This window comes from Phascolarctos cinereus, unplaced genomic scaffold (genome assembly GCF_003287225.1).
Source record: "Phascolarctos cinereus isolate Bilbo 61053 unplaced genomic scaffold, phaCin_HiC Scaffold_9;HRSCAF=440, whole genome shotgun sequence".
In the NCBI taxonomy this organism is placed as follows: Eukaryota; Metazoa; Chordata; class Mammalia; order Diprotodontia; family Phascolarctidae; genus Phascolarctos; species Phascolarctos cinereus.
Window position 1 is genome coordinate 224,102,628 of NW_027556402.1, and position 27,388 is coordinate 224,130,015.

The following is a 27,388-nucleotide window of genomic DNA, read 5'->3' on the forward strand; positions in this document are numbered from 1 at the left end:
AAGGCACTTAATTGCCTCTGACCATAAGGCATCTCCCTATGAACTGTCTACTAAGTCATAAATAGTAATCTGCTGGGGAACAGTATTATCACATGAAGAATGCCCCAGCACCATAGAAATCCTATATCCTTCATATATTCACTTATTTGTTTTTCAAATAAGGAAACTTTCATTGAGTAGTGCCCTGTAAACAAGGAGGTGAAGGAAGGATGTTTTACTTTTTTTTCCTGCAAAATATCAAGAATATTTAGGTGGATTTTTAAAAAGATTTTAATCAGACTTAATTATATACTTAGGTAGATGTAATGGAAGGGTATTCTAATTTGATATGAAATTCTAATTTCTTAAATTTAATTTCTTAAATTCTGACTTACTCAGGTAAAAAGAATCTTAATTTATGTAGGGATAGCAACATATAACACAAGGAAGGGAACTCCCTGGATGATAGGTAAGAGAACCTGCTTTTAATCCTGACTCTGCTACTTAGCCTTTATGACGTGGTACTTGTCATTGAACAATCTCTAGGCTGTTTTCTTTTCCTAAAATGGAATGGTTTGGGCTAAATGACCTCTATGGTACTTTTCCATTTTAAATCTCTGAGCTGGTACTTTCTATATCAGAGATCCTTCTAAAATCTTAATTTCTGTTATTCTGTTCCTTCCCCTAGATTATTCTAACTTTTGACCAAAAAAAAAAGTGTGTGTATGTATGTATATGTATGTGTGTGTGTGTGTGTGTGTGTGTGTGTGTGTGTGTGTGTGTATGGAGAAGGACTAGGCAAAGCAGAGGGAAAGAGGTAAAAGGAAGGACAGCGAGAGAAAAGGAAAGATAAGAGAGAATAAAGGGAAGAGGAAGAAGATATTTCAAGCCATGCCTTGTTAGTGTTTCCATTTTTTTAACCTATGATCTCATATATGAGCATAGATCATATCAGAATTTGTAAGAAGAAGGAGGATAGGAAAGAGGAGGGATCACACTCAGGGTGAGGTTGGGGGTGGCTTGTGCTTGCTCAGTTTCCAAGTTTCTTCTTTGCACTGAGAAGAGAGGGAACATCTTATTGATTCAATTTTTTATTACTCCAATCATTTTATTTTATTTAGGAAGGGGTATAAGCATTTTGTAAATAATTTTCACTTTAACTTCATCTTATCAACCCACCACCATCACCACAGGAATAATTTATATGTGAAAACCATGCTGTTATCAAATCAGACAATTTCAACTTACTTTGAAGAAGGGAGTACTTACTTATATGAGGGTTTTTTTTCTCTGTTTGATGCTATTCATAGAAGCTGTAGATTCATATTTCTGCTGATAAACATTCTGATTCATTTCTTTCCAAAGCAGTTGGGGTTTTTATCAGCTTCTTTTCCCCATACCAATCTTTGGTACCCTCCTCCCAAAAGAAAGAATACAACCTCCAACAATCTGTGGTGAAAGCTGTAGATATCCCATAAGTGAATTCACGTTTATATTTTCCCTTCAATATAATAGGTAGAAAGAGTAACCCACTGGAAGAGGTTCCTTGCTCTCTCCCCCTAAAACCAAAAGGAATCCCAAAATAAGATATGTCCAAAAAAGACATGGATTTGGTACAATGGATCTGCTATAACACCTCGTAAAACATTGAGCCTCAGTCTTCCAGAGGAAAACGTTCATTGCATGATAAAGGGCTAGGCTATTGATGGACCCATATAGCTAGAGCTGAAAGGGACCCCAGAAGCCATCTAGTCCAAACTTTTCATTTTACAGATGAGAAAAATGAGGCTAGGAGAGGCTAAGTGAATTGCTCAAGGTTAACAAGTATTAGGTGGTAGAAGTGAGATTTGATCATTCCAAGTGGTTACTTATGAACAACTGTGGGCTTTGAAATTGCAATCAATTAACATTTATAATGTACCAGTTACTGAGCTAAGTGTTGGATCTACAGAAAAACGCAGAAGATAATCCCTGCTCTCAAGGAGCTAGTAATCTATTAGGGGAGACAACATGAAAATGCTGACATATAAGCAAGATATTTAAAGGATAAATTAGAGATGATCAACAGAGAGAAGGCCCTAAGATTAAGGACAAGGAATGCTTCTTGCAAAAGATGGGCCATTGGTTGAGACTTGAAGGAAGCTGGGAGGCAGGGATAAGGAGGGGAGAGAGTTCTAGGCATGAAGGATAGACAGACAAAATGCCTGGAGTCAGGAGCTGGAGCATTATGTGAGAGGATCATTGATCAAGGAAGCCCGTGTCACTGGACTGGAGTAATTAAAAGAGCATAAGGCATAACAAGACTGAAAGGTATGAAGGGCTTTGAAAACCAAAGTCTTTGATTCTTAAGCTCTCTGATAGCACTCTCCTAAGAGGAATTAGAGGCCATGTGGGTTAGTTAAAAACTTTGAAGTCTATAAGTTTAAGTTCAAAACTCAGCTTTGCTGCATTGTACTACCTGGGTGACCTTGGACAAGTCAGTTAATCTCAGTTTCTTCAAATGATAGAATTAGACTAGATTGTATATCTCATGTTCCTTCCAATTGTCATCCTCTGAAATGGCTGCGATACTATTCAAGTGTTAATTGAATGGCAGTGAACTTGATGATGGGATTACTGAGGGCAATGGATAGAGAGAGATCTCTGAACCAAAAACATAAAAGGTAAAACTTGGGGAGAGAGGGAGAAATTAAAAAGGGGAGACTGAAGCAAGATCTGTATCAAGAGAATATCCTTCCCTCTAACTAGATCCCAGGAGGTACTTTGAGCTCTAATGCATCTGCAGTTCAGTAATTGCTGGGATCGAATACATGTGCTAGGAACCACCTCCAGAAAAGATGATAAAACCAGGGAGAACAGTGGCAAGAAAGGTCCTTTGGGGCCCCTATTTTTGCAGGCTTTTGAGTTCTCTCTGACTGACAGCACCAGCCAAGAGATCTCACCAGTTACAGCCCAAAGTCATAGACTCAAGGAATCTTAGAGGTGAAGGACACCTTAAGGATTACCCAGTATATAACCCTCTCATTTTATAAAGGAGGAAGCTAAGGTCCCAGGGAGGGTGAGCAATTTTCCTGAGCTCAAATAACTGTCTACAGTAATTGTCAAAGTTGGGAGTAAGACCCAGGTCTCCTGACATCCTGTTGCAGGGTTTATTTATTTTTTTTAAGTATTCAATTGGCTTTGGGCTTGTTAGCAAACAGGGGAAAGCGGATGTGTCCTACTACACAATTACACATAATGAGAACAAGAGGGAATTGAGAACTTCTTTCATTTCTCTGTGCTAAGTCATGGCTATATAAAGGATGTTGATGGGAAATGCATGGCCTTCAAGCAATAGCTTACCCTACTCAAGTTTTTTTAAGGTTAACATTTTTTTTCTTTATAATTGCTGAGTGAGACAGAGAGAACAGCAGAGAAAGCTGTTTGCCATACTCCTACTGGCGAACTTAGAACCAAGAAGGCTGAGTTCAAATTCCCTCTCAGACATTTACTAGCTATATGGCTTGAAAGCTAGTCACTGGACCTGTCTCAGTTTTGACATCTGTAAAATGGGAATAATAACAGCATCTACCTCACAGGGGTTGTTGTGAGGTTCAAATGATCAAGATAAAATATATAAAAATGATGTGAAAAATAAAGTAATAAAAATATAAAGAATGTTTTTACAGACCTCAAATGCAACATGAATGTGAACCATTATGAACTATTTCAGCATCTCATTGTTATAGTGGATGGAATGCTGGACCTGAAATTCTTTTTACCATACCACACTATGAAATGTCTGCTTCCAGGATACACAGCTGGTAACAGGTGGACAGAATTTGAACAGGGATTTCTCAATGCCAAGTCCAGCACTTTCCATCAAACCAGACTGTCAAACAAAATAAAAAAATTTGATGCAATTCATTCCATCCTCATATAACATAGGGACAAGAAAGATTGTTTTCTATTAATAATAGTGTCTAGAATTTATTAATCATCTACTGTGTACCAGGCATTTGCCAAGTGCTTTACAAATATGTCATTTGAACTTCACAGCAACCCTGAGAGGCAGGTGAGATTATTATCCCCATTTTATAGATGAGGAAACTGAGACAGAGAGAGAGTAAGTAACTTATCCAAGGACACACAGTTAATAAATGTCTTAGGTAAGAATTGAACCCAAGTCTTCCTGACTCTAGGTCTAGCTCTCTGTCTACCAGGCCACCTGTCAACATCAACTCCATCTGCATTGGTACATGCTATTGATCTAAGGGTCTTGAGGCGAAGACTCTTTCGATTTTATCTCTGGGCCCCTTTCCCTAATGTAGAGTACCTGTCGCATAGAAGGCGCTTGATCAATGTTTGTTAACTGACTACTAGCTTCAAGTTTACCACCCAAAATTCTAGACCTGGTGCCATTAAATCTGCAGCACTGACTGACAAGCTGTGTGTTTGCTCTTCCATGCAGGCGCTATTTTGGAGAGAAGATTGGTCTGTACTTTGCCTGGCTAGGCTGGTACACTGGAATGCTGATTCCTGCTGCCTTTGTGGGCTTATTCGTTTTCCTCTATGGAGTATTTACCATGCACTCCAGCCAAGTAAGGTAAGTGGCATGGTCATGCTGTAGTGGGCATCTCTTTAGTCTCCCCATTCGTCAGTTCATAGGATTGTAGACATCAAGCCTTAGAGGACATCTGACCGAATGCCTCCACTTTAAAGAGAAGAAAACTGAGGCCCACAGAGGTCAGTGACTCCTTGGAGGTTATACAAGCAGTAAGGAGCAGAACCAAGTTTGCACCTGGTTCCTCTCAGGCCAAATCCAACATTGTTCTAGAAGGGCCTCAGTAGAAAGAGGCAGGAACCCTGGGTTCTACTCCCAGAGCTAAGCTAACAAGTTATGTGGCCCTACATGGACAAATGCATCTTTCTGAGGCTCGGTTTCTTTGTGAGCAAAGTAGGTATAAGAATGGGAATGTGACCTAGTTCACAGGGTGGCTGTGAAAAGCTTTTTCTAACCTTAAATCCCTTATATGTGATCATCATGATCATCCATCATTATTACCATCCCATCCCCACCATTATCATCATCACTGTCAGTCAGCAAACATTTAAGTGTCTACACCTGCCAGGCTCTGTGCTAGTTATGGAGGTTACAAAGATAAATAGCAAATACTTCCTGCATTCAGGATTCTCATATTCTATCATTATCATTAGCTACCTCATCAGATTGCTAGGAAGAGGATGCCTAGAAGTCATAATGCCATCTAGTACCACATAAATATGAGCTACTATTATTATAATAAAAGTCAAATACTTTATAAGCATAAATGGCTATACACATCTAAGTGCTTGTTATTATTATTACTACATCATGTTTTTTTTATAGATGAACTACTTGAGATGAGGCCTTTCTAGGCCTTCTGTCATAAAACCACAAACTAAAATAAACCTTCTCAAATAAACCCGCACCATAGGAAACCGAATTCTACTCTATGAAGAATAATGCTATAGCAAGCATGTGTCTTCAAGGGGTCCCGACAATTGAGTTTATCACACTAATGCTGAAATGCAGGCTTAAATATTTTCTGATGTTCTTATTACTTGCAATCCTAATCTACCTCTTCTCCTAGAACTATGAAGAGTTATAAATCCATAAGAAATCTTAGAGCTCAACTCAACCCATGGCTTTCTACCTATTTGAGTATGAGGACACTCTATAAACATGTCTAGATAGATATAGATAGATATACATACACATGTATGTGTGCATGTATGTTTGCATATCTATATATGTATATATTCACACACATACGTATTTTTTGTTTTGTTCAGTCATGCCCAACTTTTCATGACCCCATTTAGGTTTTTCTTGGCAAAGATACTAGAGTGATTTGTCATTTCCTTCTCCAGCTCATTTTACAGATGAGAAAACTAAGGCAAATAGGATTAAGTGACCTGTTCAGGGTCACACAGCTAGTGTCTGAGGCCAGATTTGAACTCAGGAAAATGAGTCTTCCTTGACCCCAGGCCCATCAGTCTATCCCTTGTACCATCTAACTAACACACACACACACACACGCAGATACACATACACATATACATATGAATATCTACATTTATGCATGTATAATGATTCATAGAGAAACATACACATATATACACTTAATACAATATATATGTATGTTTCTATATGAATCATTTATGTGTATATGTATATATAGAGAGATGTATCTATATGCATGTGAGTATTTATATCTATATTTGTAGAGAGAGAGATATATAAAGGGATATATGTATATTTATATAGTAAATATTTACATAGTTTTATAGCTTTAACAAATAAAAATGACATTAAGAATTTTGAGATACTCTGTACACACACAAATATATACACACATATATTGACATGTGTATATATAATTTACATATATATTTATATGTATATGCATGCATACATATATAAATACAGGTTATATAGAAAGATACACAGATACACTTATATACATATATACTATAAGTGTACATGGATCTGTGTATGGTACAGGTCTTTCTATAATAGTTACAATTTTACTATTTGTTGTTTGGGGAAAATGCACGATTAAAAAAAAAACTACCCTGAATACCATTCACAGGTTCCTTGGTCCTCCCCTCATTTCATAGTTGAAGAAAGAGAGACCCAAGGAGATTGACTTCATAACAACATAGAATCCTACAGCTAGAGCTGAAAGGAAATTTAAAAGATATTGAGACCAGGACCCTCATTTTATAGATGAGGAAATCAAGCCCCAGAGGAATTAAGTGACTCTACCAGTTGACCCATGATGTAGGTGGCAGCAGTAGGATTTGAATTCAGAGATCTGATTCCAAATCTATTGTTCTTTCCATTTTTTTTTTACATCCTCACTACATCAATATGCATTTTTAAAGGAAAAACATTCATGTATAAGACACATTATACTTTCCCTCTGCAGAAAGTGTTTGGTTATCATATGAAATTGTTCTGAAAAATGTGAGCTAAAGACCACAATAACTATGTCAGTCTCTGGATGTATTTGAGAAGCCTTGCTTGATATCATCCCAGCCTGAGGTCGGTCCAACCCCTTTGTTGCCTGAGGCTCAGAAAGTTCATATCATTGGTCCATGGTTCCACAGCTGTTCAGCAATAAAACCAGGGTGGAAAACCTGATTCTTCTGAGTCCTAGGCAAGTGATCTTCCCATTGTAATGTCATTCCTTCCTCTTTCTCAGTGGAACAGATTTTTAGAAATTTCACGTACAGTTAGTCAATAAACATTTACTAAGATTCTACAATGTGTCAGACCTTCTGCTTGGTATATGAGGGAGTTGAATGGAATTTCATGGAATGAAGATAACTCAGATCTGAATTTGAAGTTAGAGTGCCTAGGTTCAAACCTTGGCTCTGCCAATTACTACGTCAGTCATGTTTGACCATATTCTTTTTTTTTTCTTATTTTGGCTACTTAATGGCATTTGCTGAGTCTGTCTGCTCTTCTAAATCCTGTTTCTTCTTACTGCCTAGCTCCATCATGAATTTATTGGGAGAACACAAAAATCATTCCATTTTTGTAAGCCAATGCAGTTTGTTCAATATGCTAATGAGACTTGCTAGCCTTATCTGGCTGAGTAACCAGTATACTGGTCTACAAAGCATTAAAACCATACTTAAAGAGCCAGTTGAAAAACCTGTGTTCATGAAGCTCTGTCACTATATCCCTAGATTTCCTACTTCCACTCAAGAAAGTCCATCTACCAAGATTTCTTCATGGCAGGAGACTGGGACAGGGGCGGGGCAGCATCACCCTACCATCCTTGAGAAATCCTTATCTTCCTTCCAGGTCGATAATTAGGAGAATCTAGCAGGAAGACTGTGGTTTTAAAGTTAAATTCTGTTGACCTGTGGAAAACAAGGGAGAGTATTTCAAATGATTCACGACAGGGCATTGAAGGAATTGAATTAGGAATCTTTATGGGAGACAACTGTAAGCCAAAAGAGAGAGTGGAGCAAAGACAGAGCTGGAACACCCTGGGAGAGATGCTATTGAATCCCTCTTCTGATAAAATCATATGAAGCTCCCTCCACCCCATCCCTGAAGCAAGTTGGCAGTTCCTCTTAACCTTTAGCACAAGGAGTACTTTACAAGTCTTTACCAAACTGCTTCTTGGCCATATTTTGTGGTATTACATGACTTTGTTACTTCTGTCGCTATAATTAAGATACTGTCAGACTTTCTATTCTTCCCAAAGACAAGCAGTGAGTAGTTCAGCTGTCAAGATTACGGTGGGGAGAGCCTGAAACGCACCAGCATTCTGGCTGTCAGACTGTTTCAGCCGTAGGTGTGCTGTGCAGGTGGGAGGAGGGGTATGCTGCCTTGATCGGTGATGGCAGTAATTTATTAAGATCTTTCTTGTTTGCAGAGAATCAGGTAGAAAAGAAACTCCAGGGGTGTTCTTCTGTTTAGTTCAAGGTCAGCTGAGCTAGTGTTATGGAAAGCACTTTGCAAATCTAAAACTTATGTAATGATGGCTCTGTTTGTGAGGATGAAGGAGAAGAGGAAGACAAGTGGGTCATATGGTGAAGGTCAGGGATAAACAATGGAGAGCCCATGTGTTCACCTGGTGTTATCTCCATGTAAAGAGAAAGTGAGGAAGACTCCAGCCCCTAGAGGCTGGATGCTCCAGGGCAACATTATGAGAAGACGTGGGAAAAATTCACATAGGCTGAGCAGGTATGAATAAGTTAGAATTTGTATCATTGGAAGGAATAGCCCACAACTGATGATATCCAAGAGTCTTAGAGAATTACTGCATCAACTTTAACACTTTATACAATCAACTTTTGTTTTGTTTTGGTTTTTTGCTGAAGCAATTGGGGTTAAGTGACTTGCTTGGGGTCACACAGCTGGTAAGTGTCAAGGGTCTGAGTTCAGATTTGAACTCAAGTCCTCCTGACTCCAAGGCAGGAGCTCTGTCCACTGCACCACCACCTAGCTGGCCCCTACAATCAATTAAAAAAAATTGAATCTATGCATTGGTTTGATATAGCTATCCAGGTTGATTTTTTTCATTGAGGAAAGAGCAGTCTCTTTTTTATTTTGCATGTAGAAGGCAAGCCTAAAATAATAGTAGTGTACACACACACACACACAAACACACACACACACACACACACACACACACACTACAGTGTTTCTCCAACTAAGGTGTGCCATGAAATTTGAATTTTATGTTACTGCAGATAAAAGAAAATGTGTAAATACTTTTCTTTAATATAAATTTTACTTACTGACCAGGGACCGTTGTTTTACTAAGTTAGTCCTAACTCAGACTAAAGAAATCCAGTGTGTAAGAATTTAGGGTTAGAGTCAGAGGCATTTAAGGTTAGGGTTAGAAACTAGTAGAGCCTTAACTTTAAATGCCTCCAACTCTAATTCTAAATGCGTCTCTGACTCTAACCTCTGCCTCCATCTCTAACCCTTCCTGAGCTTGAATCCCTCAGTTGGTTTCAGAGCTTCCCTTGTCTTCTGTAAGCTTTTCTGACTTGTCCAAATGATTGGCTCAGAGTAGACCTCATGAGTTTACTCTTGTTCTCCTTGCCCCCAGACACCTACAAGGAACACCAGCTAGATGTTTCCGAAGTTGATAGAATGTCAGAAAATGACAAGTGACTTTTCTACATTTATGAAAAGCATCATCTTTCTGTATTCATCACTGGATCATTTATTTAATTGGAAGGGACATTAGAACCATAGAAGTAGAAAGGATCTCAGAGTCCCTCTAGTCTAGCTTCTTCATGCTACAGATAGTGAAACAATTATCCTGGTATCTCAGTTTCTCTATGTGTAAAATGAAGAGGCTAGACTAGGCACCCACGGACTCACAATGAGTAACACTCAGAAACAGAATCCAAATACAGATCTCCTATCTCCAGGGTCATTGTTCTTTCCTCTGTACCATGTTCGCCCCGTCTATTCCAAACCCTTATCTTAAAGATGAGAACAAAAGAGTCTGACTTAGTAACTTTCCTTGCCTAATAACAGAACTAAATGTCATTGCCAAGCCTCTCGGACAGTCCCTGTGACTTTAAATCCAGCATTGTTTCCACTCTATCACAGTGTCTCCCTCTCTCCATCCTTCCTTCTGCTCCAGTTACATTCTGTGCCACTAAGCGTAATAGTCACTTTGCATGTATTAATTTCACAAAAGCGTACTTATAAAAGAATCAGATCTTCTAGTCCACTCCATACCCAAATATTTATCTTATTTTCTATTGGGAGTTGATTTCCCCCCACTGTAATCTCTAGTTTTATGAGTCTACTCCCTAGATTATTAACCTTTAAGGAAACCTTACATTTCTCAAGTATATACAGAAATAACCCTGAGCCCTCCCAACCAGTTTCTTCATAGCTAATGAGAATTCTCCCTCTAGTGGTTATGTGAGATTATGAAAAATAGTAATGGGATTGTAATTTCAAGTCAAAAGTTTTCTTCAATTTCTATTCTTCCACGATGGCAGGAAATGTCACAGGTGCCTATAAGATGGGACACACTTGTCATGGGTATCATCAGTATCATTAGAGAATATAAAGCCATGAAAGGACTTTGGAAGGTTGAAGTATAAAGTGTGGTCCAATGGTCCCATCATGGTATGGTTATGAATAGAAGTCAGAAACACGTGTACTTTAGATGTTCCGTATAAATGTCCATATACATGAATACTAATATTGACTTTTTCTTAACTTTTGTTTGAACACATGAGTGTGCTACTCTTTTTGCTTCTTTTGATACCTATGCACTTTGGGCAAGAAATTCACCCTATCATTTCCTTGATTGTACTCTTCTTATATTGAATGTTTTAAGGTACTTTCTTCAAGAATCTTCTCCAATAATTAAAATGTGGTGCTTTGTTTGGCTGAAAAGGGCTGTAGCTATTAAAGATTAATTTATATTTGGCCAAAAAAAAGTCTTCTAATTATTTATACAATTTCAAAAGCAGGTTCATTTTTCTAGCACTCTAGCTCTAAGACTATTCTCTCTCACCTCTGTGAATTTGCCCATCCTCTGTACCCAAGCCTAGAATGCCATCTCTTCACATTCCTACCTGCTGAAATCCTTCCGTATCTTCAAGGTCGAGCCAAGGTTCCAGCTTCTTTATTAAAATTTGCCTCATCAATCAACAAGCACTTGTAAAACATCATTGAGTAGTGGGGCCAGTGGTGAATTCTGAAGCTGGAGGCTTTCCAATCTCTCATCTCTCTTATTGTGGCATGTCCTGTTAACTAGTCTTGTCTTAATTTAGGAACAGAAGCTGTACCGTTGGAAGGGATTATAGATATCTCTTCCAGTGTCATCATTTGAAAGATAAGGAAACCAAGGGTTAGAGAAATGAGTTGCCCTTCCCAAGGACATTTGTTTGTAGCTGGGCTAAGATTCAAACCTAGGCTTTTTTCTGACTTTGTTGCTATTTTCACCGTATGTTGTTACCTGAATTAAGACTATTTGGGTGCCTACCATGTTCTCCTACTAGTCAGTCAGTCAGTCAATAAGGATACATTTACTATATGTGCCAGGCAGTAGGCTAAGCACTGGGGATACAAATACAAGGAAAAGGGAAAACAATTCCTTCCCTCATGGAGCTTACATTCTAATGATGAAGACAGCACATAAAAGGAAGCTGAAAATGGAATAATCTAGAGGAGTGAAGCCTGGTTGGAAATGAAGAGATGACACTTCTGGAGGTCCTCATTATGTGGAGGTTCTGAAAAGGGTTCTCCACCCTCCAATCTAAGGTAAAAACCTTAGGGGCAAAAGGTATCGATAAGGTGTGAGAGTCAGGGCTGAGTGAGCTTCCAAAATGAAGAGCATCCTATATCATGATGGGGAAAGTCCAGAGGAGTTGTCTGCAGTTTTGTGGCAATGACCACCGTGTTCTGGAGCCTCCTTGAAGTTTAAGGCTATTCCATTTATCCATGTATGTATCCCTAGCACCTACAATGGTACCTTTCTTTTTTTTTATTAATTTATTTTGATTCATCAGCAATCATTTCCATATACTTCTGAGTTTAAAAATTTTTCTGCCCCTTTCTCCCCACCACCCTCCCCAAGACAGCACACAATCTGATGTAGGCAATACATTTGCATGCCTATTAAACATGTTTTCACATTAGTGAAGTTGTAAGTAAAAAGTAAAACTAATAGGAGGAACCATCAGAAAGAGGAAACAAAACTCAACAGAAGAGAAAAAGAAAAAAAAAAGGTAACGATTCAACTTCCATAGTTCTTTCTTGGATGTGGATAGCATTTTCCATCACTAGGCCTCTGGAGATGTGTTAGATCCTTGTATTGCTGAGAAGGGTTAAGTTTATCAATACGATTATGGTTTTTAATCCATTCTGCTATCCACTTCCATTTTATGTGAGAGTTCATCCCATTCACATTCACAGTTATGATTACTGTATGTTTCCTTTTCTCCATCTTTTTCCCCCCGTTTATGCTTTTCTTTCTCCTTTCTCCTTCCCCCCCACTAGTGTTTTGCTTTTGACCACCGCCTCCTGCAGTCTCTCCTCCCTTCTATTATCCCTTTCCCTTTTCTTCCTCTTTTGCCCTTACTGCTTCTTCCCTCCCTTCCATCCCCCCTCCCTTTTCTTTCCCCTTTTCCCTCCTACTGCCTATAGGGCAAGTTAAATTTCTATACTTAACTGATTATGTTATTCCCTTCTTGAGCCAAGTTAGATGAGAGTAAGGTTCAAACAATGCTCACCCCCCCCTTCTTTCCCTCTACTGTAATAGGATTTTCTGTCTTTTCCTGTAATGTAATTTACCTTTGTCTGCCTCTTCCTTTCTCAGTACATTTTCTAAGATCAGACTAATCCACTTACTTGGATCCATTTAACTCACTTAATTAGATTTTTTTTTATCATTACATCAAAGTCAACTAATATCCACTCCCTTTATGTATACTCCTTTAACATGGTGTAATAACAATACAGTTTTCAAGAGTTGCAAGTGTCATCTTCCCTTGTAGGGATGTAAATAGTCTACCCATATTAACAACATTTTGTATCTTTCTGTCCCATTTACCTTTTTATGTCCTTCTTGAATCTTGTACTTGAAGATCAAATTTTTTGTTGAGTTCTCGTCTTTTTATCAGGAAGGTTTGGAAGTCTCCTATTTCACTGAATAACCATCTCCTCCCTTGAAAAATCATACTCATTTTTTCAGGGTAGTTTATCCTTGGCTTCAATCCAAGCTCCTTTGCCTTACTGAATATCATGTTCCATGCCCTGCGGTCTTTTAATGTAGAAGCCAAAAGGTCCTGTGTAATCCTGAATGTGGTTCCATGGTATTTAAATTGTTTCTTTCTGACTGCTTGCAGCACCTTCTCTTTCATCTGGTAATTTTGGAATTTTGCTATTATGTTCCTTGGCATTGTCAATTTGGGATCTCTTTCAGGTGGTGAGTGGTGTATTCTTTCTGTGGTTATTTTACCTTCTGGTTCTAGGACTTCTGGGCAGTTTCCTTTATGATTTCCTGAAAGATATTGTCCAGGCTCTTTTTTTCATCATGATTTTCAGGCAGTCCAATGATTTTTAAATTGTCTCTCCTGGATCAATTTTCCAGGTTGGTTGTTTTCATGAGGTATTTTATGTTTTCATCTATTTTTTCTTTTTTTTTCTCTTTGACTGATTCTTGCTCTGTCATAGGTCATTAGTTTCCATTTGTCCCATTCTAATTTTTAACAGCTTGTTTTCTTCTGTTAGTTTTTGTACTTCCTTCTTCAATTGGCCAATTGTATTTTTAAAGGATTTGTTTTCTTCAGTGTACTTTTTTTCCAATTGGCCAACTGTATTTTTTAAGGACTCTTCTACCTCTCTTATTAGACTTTTAAAATCCTTCTTGAGATCTTCTAAGAAGGCTTTTTGGGCTTCAGGCCAGTTCATATTCCATTTTGATATTGCAGATGTGGGTTTGTTGACTGTGCTGTCCTCTTCAGAATTTGATCTTCTAATAATATGAATCTGTGGTATGTTTCTTTTTACTCATGGTTTCTTTCTTCCCTGGTCTTTAAAGAGATTGAGCTCTCCAGCTGGGGAACAGAGGGCACTGACCCAAGCTTCTTTTGTTGGAAGCCTAGGTCTTGGTCACTGGCTTTGTGTGCTGGGGCCTCTTATGTTGGCAATTGGAGACTGTAGGGTTTTGGCAGCTTACCTCATGTTGGGCTGGAATCAGCAAGGCTGGAACTTTCAGGCAATTCTAGGTTGCCTGCTTTTCCTTTCCTTTAGCTTTCTTCAGCTCCTTTTAGATGGGTTCTGCAGGGTGCTTACCTGCCTGGGGCCCTTTGCAATGCTGCCTCTGTCCTTTCTGCTAATGCACTGGGAGATCCCTTTGTGGTAGAGTGCTGAGGCACCTGGTGGTTTTCTGAGCTGGTTTCCATAGGTTCCCCCACCCTCACTGAGGCACTCGAAGGTCTAGGTGTTGGTGTTTACCTGCTCTACCACCTGAGTTTCAGGATCCTCCTGGTTGACAGTTGGAGGCTGTAGGATTCTGACAGCTTACCTGGTGTTGGGTTGGAATCAGCAAGGCTGGGACTTTAGGAAGACTCTAGGTTGCTTTCTTCAGCTCCTTTCAGGTGAATGCTGCAGGGTGCTTTTCTGCCTGGGGCCCTTTGTAGTGCTGCTTCCCTTATTTTTGCTGAGGCACTGGGAGGCCCATTTGCTGGGCTGCTGCACTGCTGCTCCCCATCTTTCTTCTAGTTTAGCTGTTCCAGGTTTTTTTTTTTTCCTGGGGTGATATTTTCTGGGTTTTCAGAGGTTGAGAGGGAAGGGTGAGAGCGACTACCTTTTTTACTCCACCATCTTGGCTCCCAAAAGCGGACATACTTTTCCGTAATAGACACTCAGGAAAAGTTTATGGAAGATGGCAGATTAGGAGCAACCACCTTAACTTTCCCACCATTCACCTCCAAACAACTTTAAAATAATGCCTCAAATCAAATTTTTAGTGGCAGAGCCAATAAAGGATACAAGTGAGACATTTTTTCCAGCCTAAAAAAAAATTAAAAGATCTTAAAAGCAGGAGAAGTTTGCAACACAGGAGTGAAAGTCTGTCCAGAACCTCCACACAGAGGTGACAGCAGCTATAGCAGTAGCTGTTGCAACAGCTTCAAGAGCTCTCTGCCCAGATACTAGGGTTAGACAACTGGTCTAAAAGAGGGATGCTTTGCTGGCACTGGATGCAGTTGGTGCTTCCCCTATGCAGCTCTAGGTTGCAATTCCAGGGTAGAGAGGAGCAATGAGGATCAGTCACTAGGGAACTGTTTCAAAGCAAAAAGGAGTGCTGACACTTATGGCTTCAGGGGACCAGGGACCCTTCCTGGATAATGACCAGAGTTCAGACCAGGAGAGAAGTAACCATACCTCTCCCAGGATCACATCACCTTGAAAGCACTGAAAACTTGCAAACTCCCAGAACTAGCTCTGCAAACAGCAGCACAAAAAAAGCCTGAAGCTTGAGACAATGCCTTCTCATCCCTAGGTGAGTAGAGCCAAGTTTCAAATGAAGTTCAAAGTCAAGAAATCAGCTGGGAAAATGAGTAAACAACAGCAAAGAAAAAAAAAGAATTTGACCATAAAAAGCTACTGGAGTGGTAGGGAAGGCCAAGACATAAAATCAGAAGAATACAGCAATGTGAAAATAGCTATCAACAAAGCCTCAGAGAAAAATGCTAATTGGACCAAAGCCCAACAAAAATTTCTAGAAGATTGAAAGAAAAAGATAAGAGTGCTAGAAGAAAAACTGGGAAAAGAAATGAGAGTGACACAAGACAATTATGAGAAGAGAATTATTAGCAGCTTGTTAAAAGAGGTACAAAAAATAAAGAAAATAGCACTTTAAAAAACAGAATTTTCTAAGGTAAAAGAAGCACAAAAATTTACAGGTGAAAATAACTCCTAAGAAAAGCAAAACTGGCCATATGAAAAAGGTACAAAATCTCACTGAGGAAAATAATTCCTTAAAAATTAGAAGTATAAAGAAGCTAATGACTCTATGAGACATCAAGGAAACAATCAAAGTCAAAAGAATGCAGAAAAATAGAAGAAAATGTGAAATACCTTATCAGAAAAACAACTGACCTGGAAAAGTAGATCAAGGAAAGCTTATTTAAGAATTACTGGACCACCTGAAAGCCATGATCAAAGAAAGAGCCCAGATATCATATATCAAGAAGTTATAAAGAAAAACTGGCTTGATATCTTAGATATAGAGAGTAAAATAAAAATTGAAAGAATCCGTCAATCACCTCCTGAAAGAGATCTCCAACTGGAAACTCAGGAATATTGTAACCAAATTCTGGAGTTCCCAGGTGAAAGAGAAAATACTTCATGCTGCCAGAAAGAAACAATTCAAATATTGTGGAGCCACACTCCATATCACAAAAGATTTAGTGACTTCTACATTAAGGGACTGACGAGCTTACAATATGATATTCTAGAAGACAAAGAAACCAGGATTACATCCACAAACAAAAGCCTACCCAACAAAATTGAGATCCTTCATGGAGGGAAATGGATATTTAATAAAAGAGAGGACTTTTGAGCATTCTTGATGAAAAGACCAGAGCTGAATAGAAAATTTGGTGTTCAGACACAAAACTCAAGAGAAGCATAAAAAGGTAAACATGAAAGAATAATCATAAGAGTCTCAGTAAAGTTAAACTGTTTACATTCCTCTATGGAAAGATAATACATGTAACTCCTAAGAACTTTATCATTATTAGAGCAGTTAAAAAGAGTTCATATAAACAGAGGACATGGATATGATTCAATTATGTTGGGATGATCTCCAAAAAAATGGAATGAGAAAAGGAGATGCACTGGGAGAAGGGGGAAGAGAGAGGTAGAACAGGGAAAATTTTCTCACATAAATGAGGCAATCAAAGAAGAGCTTTTACAGTAGAGGGGAAATTGGGGAGGAGGGTGGTGGGCAATGCTTGAACCTCACTTTCATCAGAACTAGCTCAAAGAGGGAAGAATATATATGTGTGTAGTATGTACACATATACATATGTGTGCATATACACACTATATATACATACATACACACACATACATATACACATGGACACACACTCAGTTGTGTATAGAAATGTAACACAGTAGTGAAATAGTAGAGGAAGGGGATAAGAGAAAAGTGGGGAGGAGGGATGATACGAGGGAAGTCAGATTAAGGGAAACAATGGTTAGAAACAAAATGGACTTTCAAGGAAGGACAAAATAAAAAGAATAAAAACTGAAGAAAATAGGATGGAGGGAAAAACAAAGTTAGTAATCATAACTGTGAACTTAAATGAGGTGGAGGGGAGAATGTGAATGGGATAAGCACTCCCATAAAATGAAAGTAGATGGCAAAACCGATTAGAAACCAGAATCCAAAATATGTTTTTTTATAAGAGATACACTTGAAACATGCACATAGAGTTAAAATAAAGAGCTGGAGCAAAATCTAACATGCCTCAGCTAAACTAAAAAATATGGGGGACAGGGGTAGTAATCAGGATCTCAGAAAAAGCAAAAGCAAAAATAGACCTAATTATCAGTGAAACTACATTTTGCTTAAAGGTATCATAGACAATGAAGTAATATAAAAAAAATAGATCAAGTTTGTCTAAGGCCTCATCTTAGATATATACTGAGTATGGAATTAAGTCAAATTTATAAAACTAAGAGTCATTCTCCAATTGATGTGATCAAAGGATATAAACAGGCAGTTTTCAGAAAAAGAAATCAAAGCTATCTATCATTATATGAACAAATTCTCTCAATCACTATTGATGAGAAAAAGGCAAATAAGTTACCGCTTTATACCTATCAGAAATCATAAATGCTGAAGGAGATGAGGGAAAAATAGGTACAATAATAAACTATTGATGTAGTGAACTGGTCTAACCATTCTGGAGAACAATTTGGGCCACAGGGCTATAAAACTGTACATACCCTTTGACTCAGCAACATCACTACTAGGTCTATATCCCAAAAAGGTCAAAGAAAAAAGAAAAGGACCTACATGTACAAAAATATTTATAGGAGCTCTGTTTGTGGTGGCAAAAAAAAAAATTGAAATTGATGGGATGCCCATTAATTGGGGAATGATTGAAGTTGTAGCATATGATGAAATACTACTGTGCTATGGGAAATAATGAGGGGGTGGTTTAAAAAAAACCTGGGAAGACCTATATGAACTCATCCAAACTGAAGTGAGAAGAACCAAGAGATCATTGTACACAGTAACAGCAGTGTGTAGTGATGATCAACCATGAAAGACTTGGTTACTCTGATCAATACAGTGATCCAAGACAATTCCAAAGGACTTTTAATGAAAAAATGTTGTCCATCTCCAGAGAGAGAAGCAATGAACTCTTTTTTTTTAATAGCATGTATTTTTTTTTCCAATTACATTTAAAGGCAAATTTTAACATTCATTATTTTAAAAAAATTTGGGTTCCAAATTTTCTCCTTCCTTTCCCCAACTCCCTCTTTTTTAAAATGAGAAGCAATTTGATATAGGATATATGTGTGCAATCATGTAAAACATACTTCCATATTAGTCACGTGTGAAAGAAGAAATGGACCAAAAGAAAAAAAATATGAAAGAAATTAAATAAAGTGAAAATAGAAAATAATATGATTTCATCTGCATTCAGACACCATGAAACTTAAGAATGCTTGATTGCAAATTAAAGTACAATTTTCTCCTTTTATTTTTCTTAAAAAACAAACATGGCTAACACAAAAATACATTTTGCATGATTTCACACATATAATTGATATTATGTTGCTTTCCTTCTCAATGGATTGGAGAAAGGTAGGAAAGAGGGAAAGATTTTGAAACTCAAAATTTAAAAAGAAAAGAATATTTTAAAATAATTGGTTTTTAAAATATATTTTTACAAATAGAGAAAAACCATTGGATAGTACAGCTCATTCAGGGAGAGATGTTGAGAGCCTGGACAAAGGCTATGAGCATGGGAGTAGAGAGAAGGGGACTAGCATGAGATGAAGTGGAGATAGAACTGACTAATCTTGACCACTGATTGAATGTGATAAATAAGTGAATATGAATAAATAAACAAGTGAAAGGGGAAAAAAAGAAATGTTTATGGAATCGAATTGGGTTTTATTGAACAAGTTTCAACTTGAAAGACAGCTGAAAGTGAAAGAAGCCACCACTCCATCACACGAAGTCATTGAATGTTCTCAAGCTCAAAAGTGTTTGGGAAGTTATTTGTTACTGATCTTTACTAAAGCCATCTCTAATTCATGCTTGGATTGCTCCATGGGCTGAGATAAAAACTGAGATGCATAGCACTAACGAACCCCGTGAACTGAAATGGTATGTTCTAAGCCACATCTTCATGTAAACAAGTAAACAGTAATCAACTCAGGCCAAGATGGTAGATGGAACTGAGAGAGAAAACAGTAAACATCCAGTTCCATCAATTCCCATGAAAACTTTACTTCCTGGGGGGTAGAGCCAAGGTGGCCGAGTAAAAGCAGTGACTTGCTTGAGGTCTCCCCCAAAACCCCTCCAAATATTCATTAAAAAATGGCTCTAAACAAATTCTGAAGCAGCAGAACCCACAGAAAGACAGAGGGAAACAAATTTCCAGCCCAAGACAACCTGGATGGTTGATCAGAAAGGTGTATTGTGCTGGGCTGGGAGTGCAGCTCAGCAAGGCGTGTGCAAGCAGGCCGCAGCAAACCTGGAACAGGCCTCAGAGGACTGGATTTCAGGCAGCTGTGGAGGTTTCCAGACTCCTCAATCCACCAATGCCAAAGACAACTTAGAAGGTCAGTGGGAAAGGTCTGTTTCTGTCGGTCGTCAGAGAGGAAGACGGGGTTTCAGCTCCATTCCCCAAGAGCCTGGCCCTGGGGGGCAGCTGCTTCCGAGCTTCCAGCCCACAGACTGAGGGGGAATCCAGTGGCTGATCAGAGAGGGACTGCAGGGATCTCTTTGCCAGTGCTGAGGCAGGAATCTCTTGCTTTGCCCGTGTGTGGATCTGGGTCACAGTTCTGGGCAGTGCTGGGGTGAGGAGGAGCGCTGGCATGGTGGAGCTTGTAGTGGCTGAGAGAGAACCCTCCTCACAGTTACAGGACAGAAAGGAATACTTGTGGTCACAGGCCAGGAAAGGAGTAAACACCTGCCCCTTATCATACCACCTTGGAAGAACTGAAAATTTACAGGTCCCTAGAAGTATCGCTGAAAGCAGCTGTACAAACCCCTGAAGCTTGGGACAGTACACTCTCCACATTGGAAGCAGACTCTTACCTTAACAAAGAGTTTAAAACTCAAGTAATTGGCTGGGATCATGAGCAAGTCTCGCAAAAAGAGTCAGACTATATTATCTTACTTTGGTGAAAAAGAAGATCAAAATATACAACCAGAAGAAGACAACAAAGTCAAAGCTCCTACATCCAAAGCCTCCAAGAAAAATATGAATCAGTCCCAGGCCTTGGAAGAGCTCAAAAGGGATTTTGAGAAGCAAGTAAGGGAAGTAGAGGAAAAACTGGGAAGAGAAATGAGAGTGATGCAAGAAAATCAAAAAACAAGTCAACAGCTTGCTAAAGGAGACCCAAAAAAATACTGAAGAAAATAACACCTTAAAAAATAGCCTAACCCAAATGGCAAAAGAGGTCCAAAAAGCCAATGAGGAGAAAAATGCCCTAAAAAGAAAAATTGGCCAAATGGAAAAGGAAGTCCAAAAGATTACTGAAGAAAATACTTCCTTAAAAATTAGAATAGAGCAATTGGAAGATAGTGACTTTATGAGAAATCAAGACACTGTAAAATAAATCCAAAAGAATGAAAAATTAGAAAACAATGTGAAATATCTCATTGGAAAAACAACTGACCTGGAAAATAGATCCAGGAGAGAGAATTTAAAAATTATTGGACTATCTGAAAGCCATGATCAAAAAAAGAGCCTAGACATCATCTTTCAAGAAATTATCAAGGAAAACTGCCCTGAATATTAGAACCAGAGGGCAAAATAGAAATTGAAAGAATCCACAGATCTCCTCCTGAAAGAGATCCCCAAAGGAAAACTCCTAGGAATATTATAGCCAAATTCCAGAGTTCCCAGGTCAAGGAGAAAATATTGCAAGCTGCCAGAAGGAAACAATTCAAGTACTGTGGAAACACAATCAGGATAACACAAGATTTAGCAGCGTCTATGTTAAAGGACCACAGGGCATAGAATATAATATTCCGAGGGCAAAGGAGATAGGATTACAACCAAGAATCACCCCAGCAAAACTGAGTATAATCCTTCAGGGGAAAAAATGGTCATTCAGTGAAATAGAGGACTTTCAAGCATTCTGATGAAAAGACCAGAGCTGAATAGAAAATTTGACTTTCAAATACAGGACTCAGTGGAACATGAAGAGGTAAACAGGAAAGAGAAATCATAAGAGACTTATTAAGATTGAACTGTTTACATTCCTGCATGGAAAGATGATATTATAACTCATGAGACTTTGTCAGTATTAGGGTAGTTGAAGAAAAAAAATTATATGTATGTATATATAGATAGATGGCACAGGGTGAGTTGAAGATTAAGGGGTCATATCTGGAGAATAAAATTAAGGGATGAGAGAGGATTATACTCGAGAAGAAGAAAGGGAGAGGTAGAATGGGGTAAATTATCTCACAAAAAAAAACAGAAAAGTCTCTTACAGTGGAGGGGAAAGGGGAAGGTGAGAGGGAATGAGTGAATCTTATTCTCATAGGATTTGGCTTAAGGAGGAATAACATACACATTCAATTGGGTATGGAAATCTGTATTACCCTACAGGAAAATAGGGGGAGGGGACAAGAGAGCAGGGGGATGATAGAGAGGAGGGCAGATTGGGAAAGGGAGTAATCAGAAGTAAATACTTCTGAGGAGGGACAGGGTCAAAAGAAAGAATAGAATAAATGGGAGGGCAGGATAGGATTAAGGGAAATAGAGTTAGTTTTTCACAACATGTCTACTATGGAAGTGTTTTGCATAACTGCACATGTACAACCTATATTGAGTTGCTTGCCTTTTCAATGAGGGTGGGTGTGGAGGGAGGAAGAGAGAAAATTTGAAACCTAAAGTTTTAAAAACACATGTTTAAAAAACATGTTTTCACATGCTACTGGGACGTAAGAAATACAGGAAATGGGGTACAGAAGTCTATCTTGCCCTACAGGAAAACAGAAGGGGAAAGGGATAAGAGAAGGGCGGAGAGATAGAAGAGAGGACAGACTAGAGGAAGGGATATTCAGAATGCATGCCATCTTGGTGTGGGGGAAGGGGTGAGATGGCCTGAAAATTTGGAACTCAAAAACTTGTGGAAGTGAATACTGAAAACTAAAAATAAATAAATTTATGTTAAAAAAAACACAAAACTTTACTTCCTGCTTCCCATAGTATAGTTTAGGATGTTTTCTTAATTGTTGATGACTGTCTTTTTCTGTGACCGTGCACCTGTACAGAGGAGAGTAGAAAGTCTAGGTTCCAGCACCAGCTCTACTAATTATTTGCTTTGTGACCTTGAGCAGCCAATTAAACTTCTCTGAGCCTCAGTTTCTGTATTTATGAAAAATGGGGATAGCAATATTCGCCCTTCCCATATTTCAGAGTATTTTCGTGAGGAATCAAGAGGTCATGGACATCAGACTGCCTTGAAAGTTGATGTCAACATGCTAGTTTGTTTTACCCTGGTGTTCTTTGTTAATAGAAAAAAGATGCTTGTAGGAATGCAGGAAGGGGGAACACAGGGAAAGGAATCATTGGCAACCTTGGATAGTGATATAAAGAAATCAGTAGATGGTGGTGAATTAAGAAAAAAGCATCAATAAAGCTTTTAGGTAGGTAGATAGAGAAGAGAGCACAGGCTGGGGAATTATGGAAGAAAGGCATAAATAAATACAAAGACAAGATGAGCAAAGAGAAAGAGGAAAAAAAGCTAAAGAAGTAAATGTCATGAGCTACAAAGATAAATACCTATTTGAATATTCCAGTGGATTCAAGCTCTCATCCAGTGGTCCACCCATCTTTTCTTTCTGTATAGTTTTTGTCTATGTTCTACCAGTCTCTCCTAAGACATATTTCGAACCCACTGGAACCCTTCCATTCATTAGCTCCTGAGGATTTAATTACCACCTCTATGCCAATGACTCTCAAATCTATGTGTCCTCTCCCAACCTCTCTGCTTACCTCCAGTCTTGGATCTCCAATTTCTTTTCGCACATCTCAAACTGGATGGCCCCCAGACATCTTAAACTCAACATGTCCAAAACCAAACTCATTATCTTTCCTGTTAAACCCTGCCCTCCCCCCAAAAAATCCCCATTAATATAGAGGGTGACACCATACACCCAGTCCCCCAAGTTTACAAATTAGTTATCTTCCTTGATTCCTCACTAGCTCTCTCATACACACACGGCCATTGCTGTCAAATCCTATGAATTTCACCTTGGTACCATGTCTCAAATGTTCCCCTTTCTCTTTTCTGATGCTGCCACCATCCTAGTATAGGTTCTCACCATCTCACACTTAGATTATTGCAATGGCCTGCTATTGGGGCTATCTGCTTCAAGTGTTTCCCCATTCCAGTCCATCCACCATTCAGCCACCAGCTTTTCCTGAAGCATCAGTCCATCCATGTCATTCCCCCCCCTCACTAAAACTAAAACTCCAGTGGCTTCCTATCACCTCCACAATCAAATACAAAATCCTATTTGTTATTTAAAGCCCTTCCTAACCTAGCTCCCTCCTACCTTTCCAGTCTTCTTACATCTTACTCCCCAAAACATATTCTTCAGTCCAGTGACACTGACCTCTCGGTTGGTCCACCAAGAAGACACTCTATCTAATAACTCTGAGCATTTTCTCTTGCTGTCCCCCATGCCTAGATTGCTCTCCCTCCTCATCTCTTCCCACTGGCATTCTTACCTTCCTTTATCCTGTCCTATATGGGAAATCTTTTCCATCCCCTCATCATTCTAGCGCCATTCATTTTTAAATCATTTTCTCTTTTTCCTGTATGCAGCTTGGTTGTACATATTTGTTTTCTTATCTACCCCATTAGATTGTAAGCTCCTTGTTGGCAAGGAATGTCTTTTGCCTCTTTTTGTATCATCAACACTTGGCACTGCACCTGCCGTATAATAGATGCTTAATGAATGTTTATTGACTGACTATTGACTGTCAACATTCCATGAATAGCAATTCTGATATTCAGTCTGACTCTGTTAGCTATCATTCACTTACATGACCAGTTCACCTCATTTTCAATTTTATATTTCTTTGATATGTTTTACACTCTTTCCTATGAGCAGTATCACTTTTACTAGTACACGTTAACCTCAGTAGTCATTCCATGGTAAAAAGCAATGGTTGTGACTTCAGAATACATGGGTTCAAGTTCCAGCTCTGAAACAAATCGCAATTTCCCTATTTACTGAACAGAAATAAGAAGCCCTCAGGGGCAGCTAGGTGGCGTAGTGGATAAAGCACCAGCCCTGGAGTCATGAGGACCTGAGTTCAAATCCGACCTTAGACACATAACACTCGCTAGCTGTGTGACCCTGGGCAAGTCACTTAACCCCATTGCCTAGCTTTAAAAAAAAAAGGAAGAAGAAGAAGAAGATGAAGAAGCTCTGGCCCCATCTATCTCAGAGGACTGTTATAATGAGAGCTCTTTGTAACTCAGAAGCGCTGTAGAAATGTCAGCAATTATGGTAGTTTTCAAAATTCCTTAGACCACAAAATGTATACATTGAACTTAATTGCCACTACCTTCCTTTTCTTTCTCTTAAATGTGTTCTTTTTCTGCATCTCATGTGAATAAGACCATAAAGATTCTGCTTAGAATGTTATTGGCATTTTTTTAAATTCCCCTCGTTTAAATTTTTCAGCAAAGAAATCTGCCAAGCCACAGAGATCCTGATGTGCCCCATGTGTGAGAGAAACTGCATGCTCCAGAAACTGAATGAGAGCTGCATCTATGCTAAGGTGAGGATGACTCTGTGTGTGTGTGTGTGCGTGTGTGTGTGGTGTGTATGCAGCCTGTTCCCACGTGATTTACTATCTATTTGAGTGATAAAACATGTCCACAAAGAAACAACATGTGAATTTAGAATGTAATCAAGGGCAAAAGAGTATTATAAAATCTGACAACTGGAATCAAGTGAGAGAGAAGGCTCAGTCAGTCAGAGAGAAGGGAGCATTAAATTGGGCTTTGAAAGATGGGTGGAATACCAAGAGGTGGAGGTACAGAGTGGGAGGAGGTGATGGGGCTGGAGGGAGAACACCAATGTCTGAGGAGTAGCGACCAATGTGAGGCAATGGATGTATATGAGAGAGCAGGCAGCCTGCTCCGACTAGATTGTTAATTATATAAGGGGCAAGAGAGATGAAGGAAGGAAAGGAGGAATGCAGGGAAGGAAGAAAACAAGAGAAAAGAGGAGAGGAGAAAAATTATAGAGGGTCTTAAAAACAATATAAGGAGTTTAGGCTTTATCCCCAGGCAGTATGGGGTGATTGGTGGGGGTTTTTTTGTTTGTTTGTTTGTTTGTTTTAATTTTTGAATGATGACTTGTTTTGGTCAGTCTTAGCCTTCAAAAGATTCAGTTGAAGTAGTATTGGATGGGCAAGGGCAAAACTACGGTTTGGGGGACTGCTTGGAAACTGAAATTGAGTGGTTTTGGTGGCAGGGGGATTGATGACAGGAGGCCAGAGGATACAGATATTTTAGAGAGAGAATTGACAGGATTAGGCAGTAAACTGGATATGTAAGCTGAGGGAGAGAAAGGAGTCAAGGATGACTCTCATCACTTAATAATTATGCTTCAACTGAGTCATTTCTAAGTCCAATGGCACTAAACATTTATTTGGTGGCATTTTCCTCATACTTTTGTTATTGAAATTATTTATTTTTAACAGCTGTTGTAGCAATAATATTTTTTTTTATCTCTGATGACCCAGGGGTATCCATTGGATTCCAGAAATTAGAGTTATGTCCTCCATAAAGGATCCCTTTCGTTAGGATGCTTCTCATCTTTCTTTCTTCCCTTGTTTACTCTCATTGTAGTAAGTTGAATTTTTGTTTTTGTTTTTATGGTTTGGTGTGGATTGTAGGAAAAAGCCATTTGTAGGATCAGCCTAACATCCTAGCTGAGAGCTACAAAGGGTCCGGGAAAGATTCTTACTTACTAATCCTCTCTTTTTACAGAAGAGGAACAATGGAAAGCAGTAGTCAGCCTGAACAGATGGAGGATGAAGGAGTTTTCCTTCTAACCCATTGTAATAGCTCCTGAGTGCTAGCTTGAGCACTGCAAATGTCTGACTTCTGAGAGTGTCCATCCAGGATGACTCCAGAGGGTGGTAGTGGTGGTGATGATGATGATGATAAAATCAAGTAACTTTCCCAGGGTCACACAGGCAGTACATGTCTAAGGCTATATTTGAACTCGGATCTTCCTGACTCGAAGTGCAGCACTCTGAACTACGGCACCCCCTAGCTGCATCTTCACTCTTCAAAAATAGAATGGGACTCTGCAAAGCCAGAAACTTTTCTATGGGTATCTTAGTAAGTGCCCTAAGTTAAGCAAAACTGATAATTCTCCAATCCAGATTGCTAGTCTTAAAGACATAGTTATCAAGCTTCCCTCCAAGTAATTCAGATCTGTATGACAGTCAGAGGGCCCCATCTGGTCATATGCCCTTTATCTTCCACTTTCCAACTGGACAGTTCTAATTGAACACATGTTTATTTGTTCCTAAAACTCAAGAAGGAGCATTCCTCCTTTACAATAGCTAAAACATTACAAATTCCAGATGGCATTCTTCACTCTTCAAGAGGACTGTTTTTCCCGGAGGAAAACTGTAGAGACCAATTATTTTGGAAAGAATTGGCCTAGTAACTCCTATGAGAAGTATGGGTAATCTAGGTGTCAGGCTAAAACATTTTCCCAAAATAATTATTTCCTTAAGGAGCAAAAGCATATTTGGACCTTGGGGGTGAACTGGAGGGATGAAATTTCTTAGTTTTGCTGTATGTGTTTCTCTGATATTTCTGTGACTTCAAACCATTATGTAAGTTATTTTCTTGCTTTATGAGAAATAGATACATTACTAAAAAAGAAAAACAAAAGATTGAGAGCCACACTCCCACACTGCCTCCTCACCATTCATCAGACAAGTAAAAAACACTTTGCTAATATAAGTTATATGATGGGAAGGAGGACTTTGCTTGTTGGCACCTTCTCAGTCACTTTATCTTAGAGCCTTGGGCAGTTTGGGGTTCTGAGAAGGTGCAACTTTCCCGGGGTTACACAGCCAGTAGGAGGTTTGCTTTGTTCAGGCATTCCAGTCATGTATC

General features: G+C 38.9%; 1 protein-coding gene across 1 annotated transcript in view; it reads left to right on the forward strand.

Annotated features, from left to right (window-relative positions):
* ANO3 (anoctamin 3) overlaps positions 1-27,388 on the forward strand; it is a 310,714-nt gene that overhangs the window by 176,756 nt on the left and 106,570 nt on the right. Inside the window, exons 12-13 of the mRNA XM_020977793.1 lie at positions 4,430-4,564; positions 24,924-25,020. Of these exons, the coding sequence (XP_020833452.1) occupies positions 4,430-4,564; positions 24,924-25,020 (232 nt within the window). The remainder of the gene's footprint in view (positions 1-4,429; positions 4,565-24,923; positions 25,021-27,388) is intronic.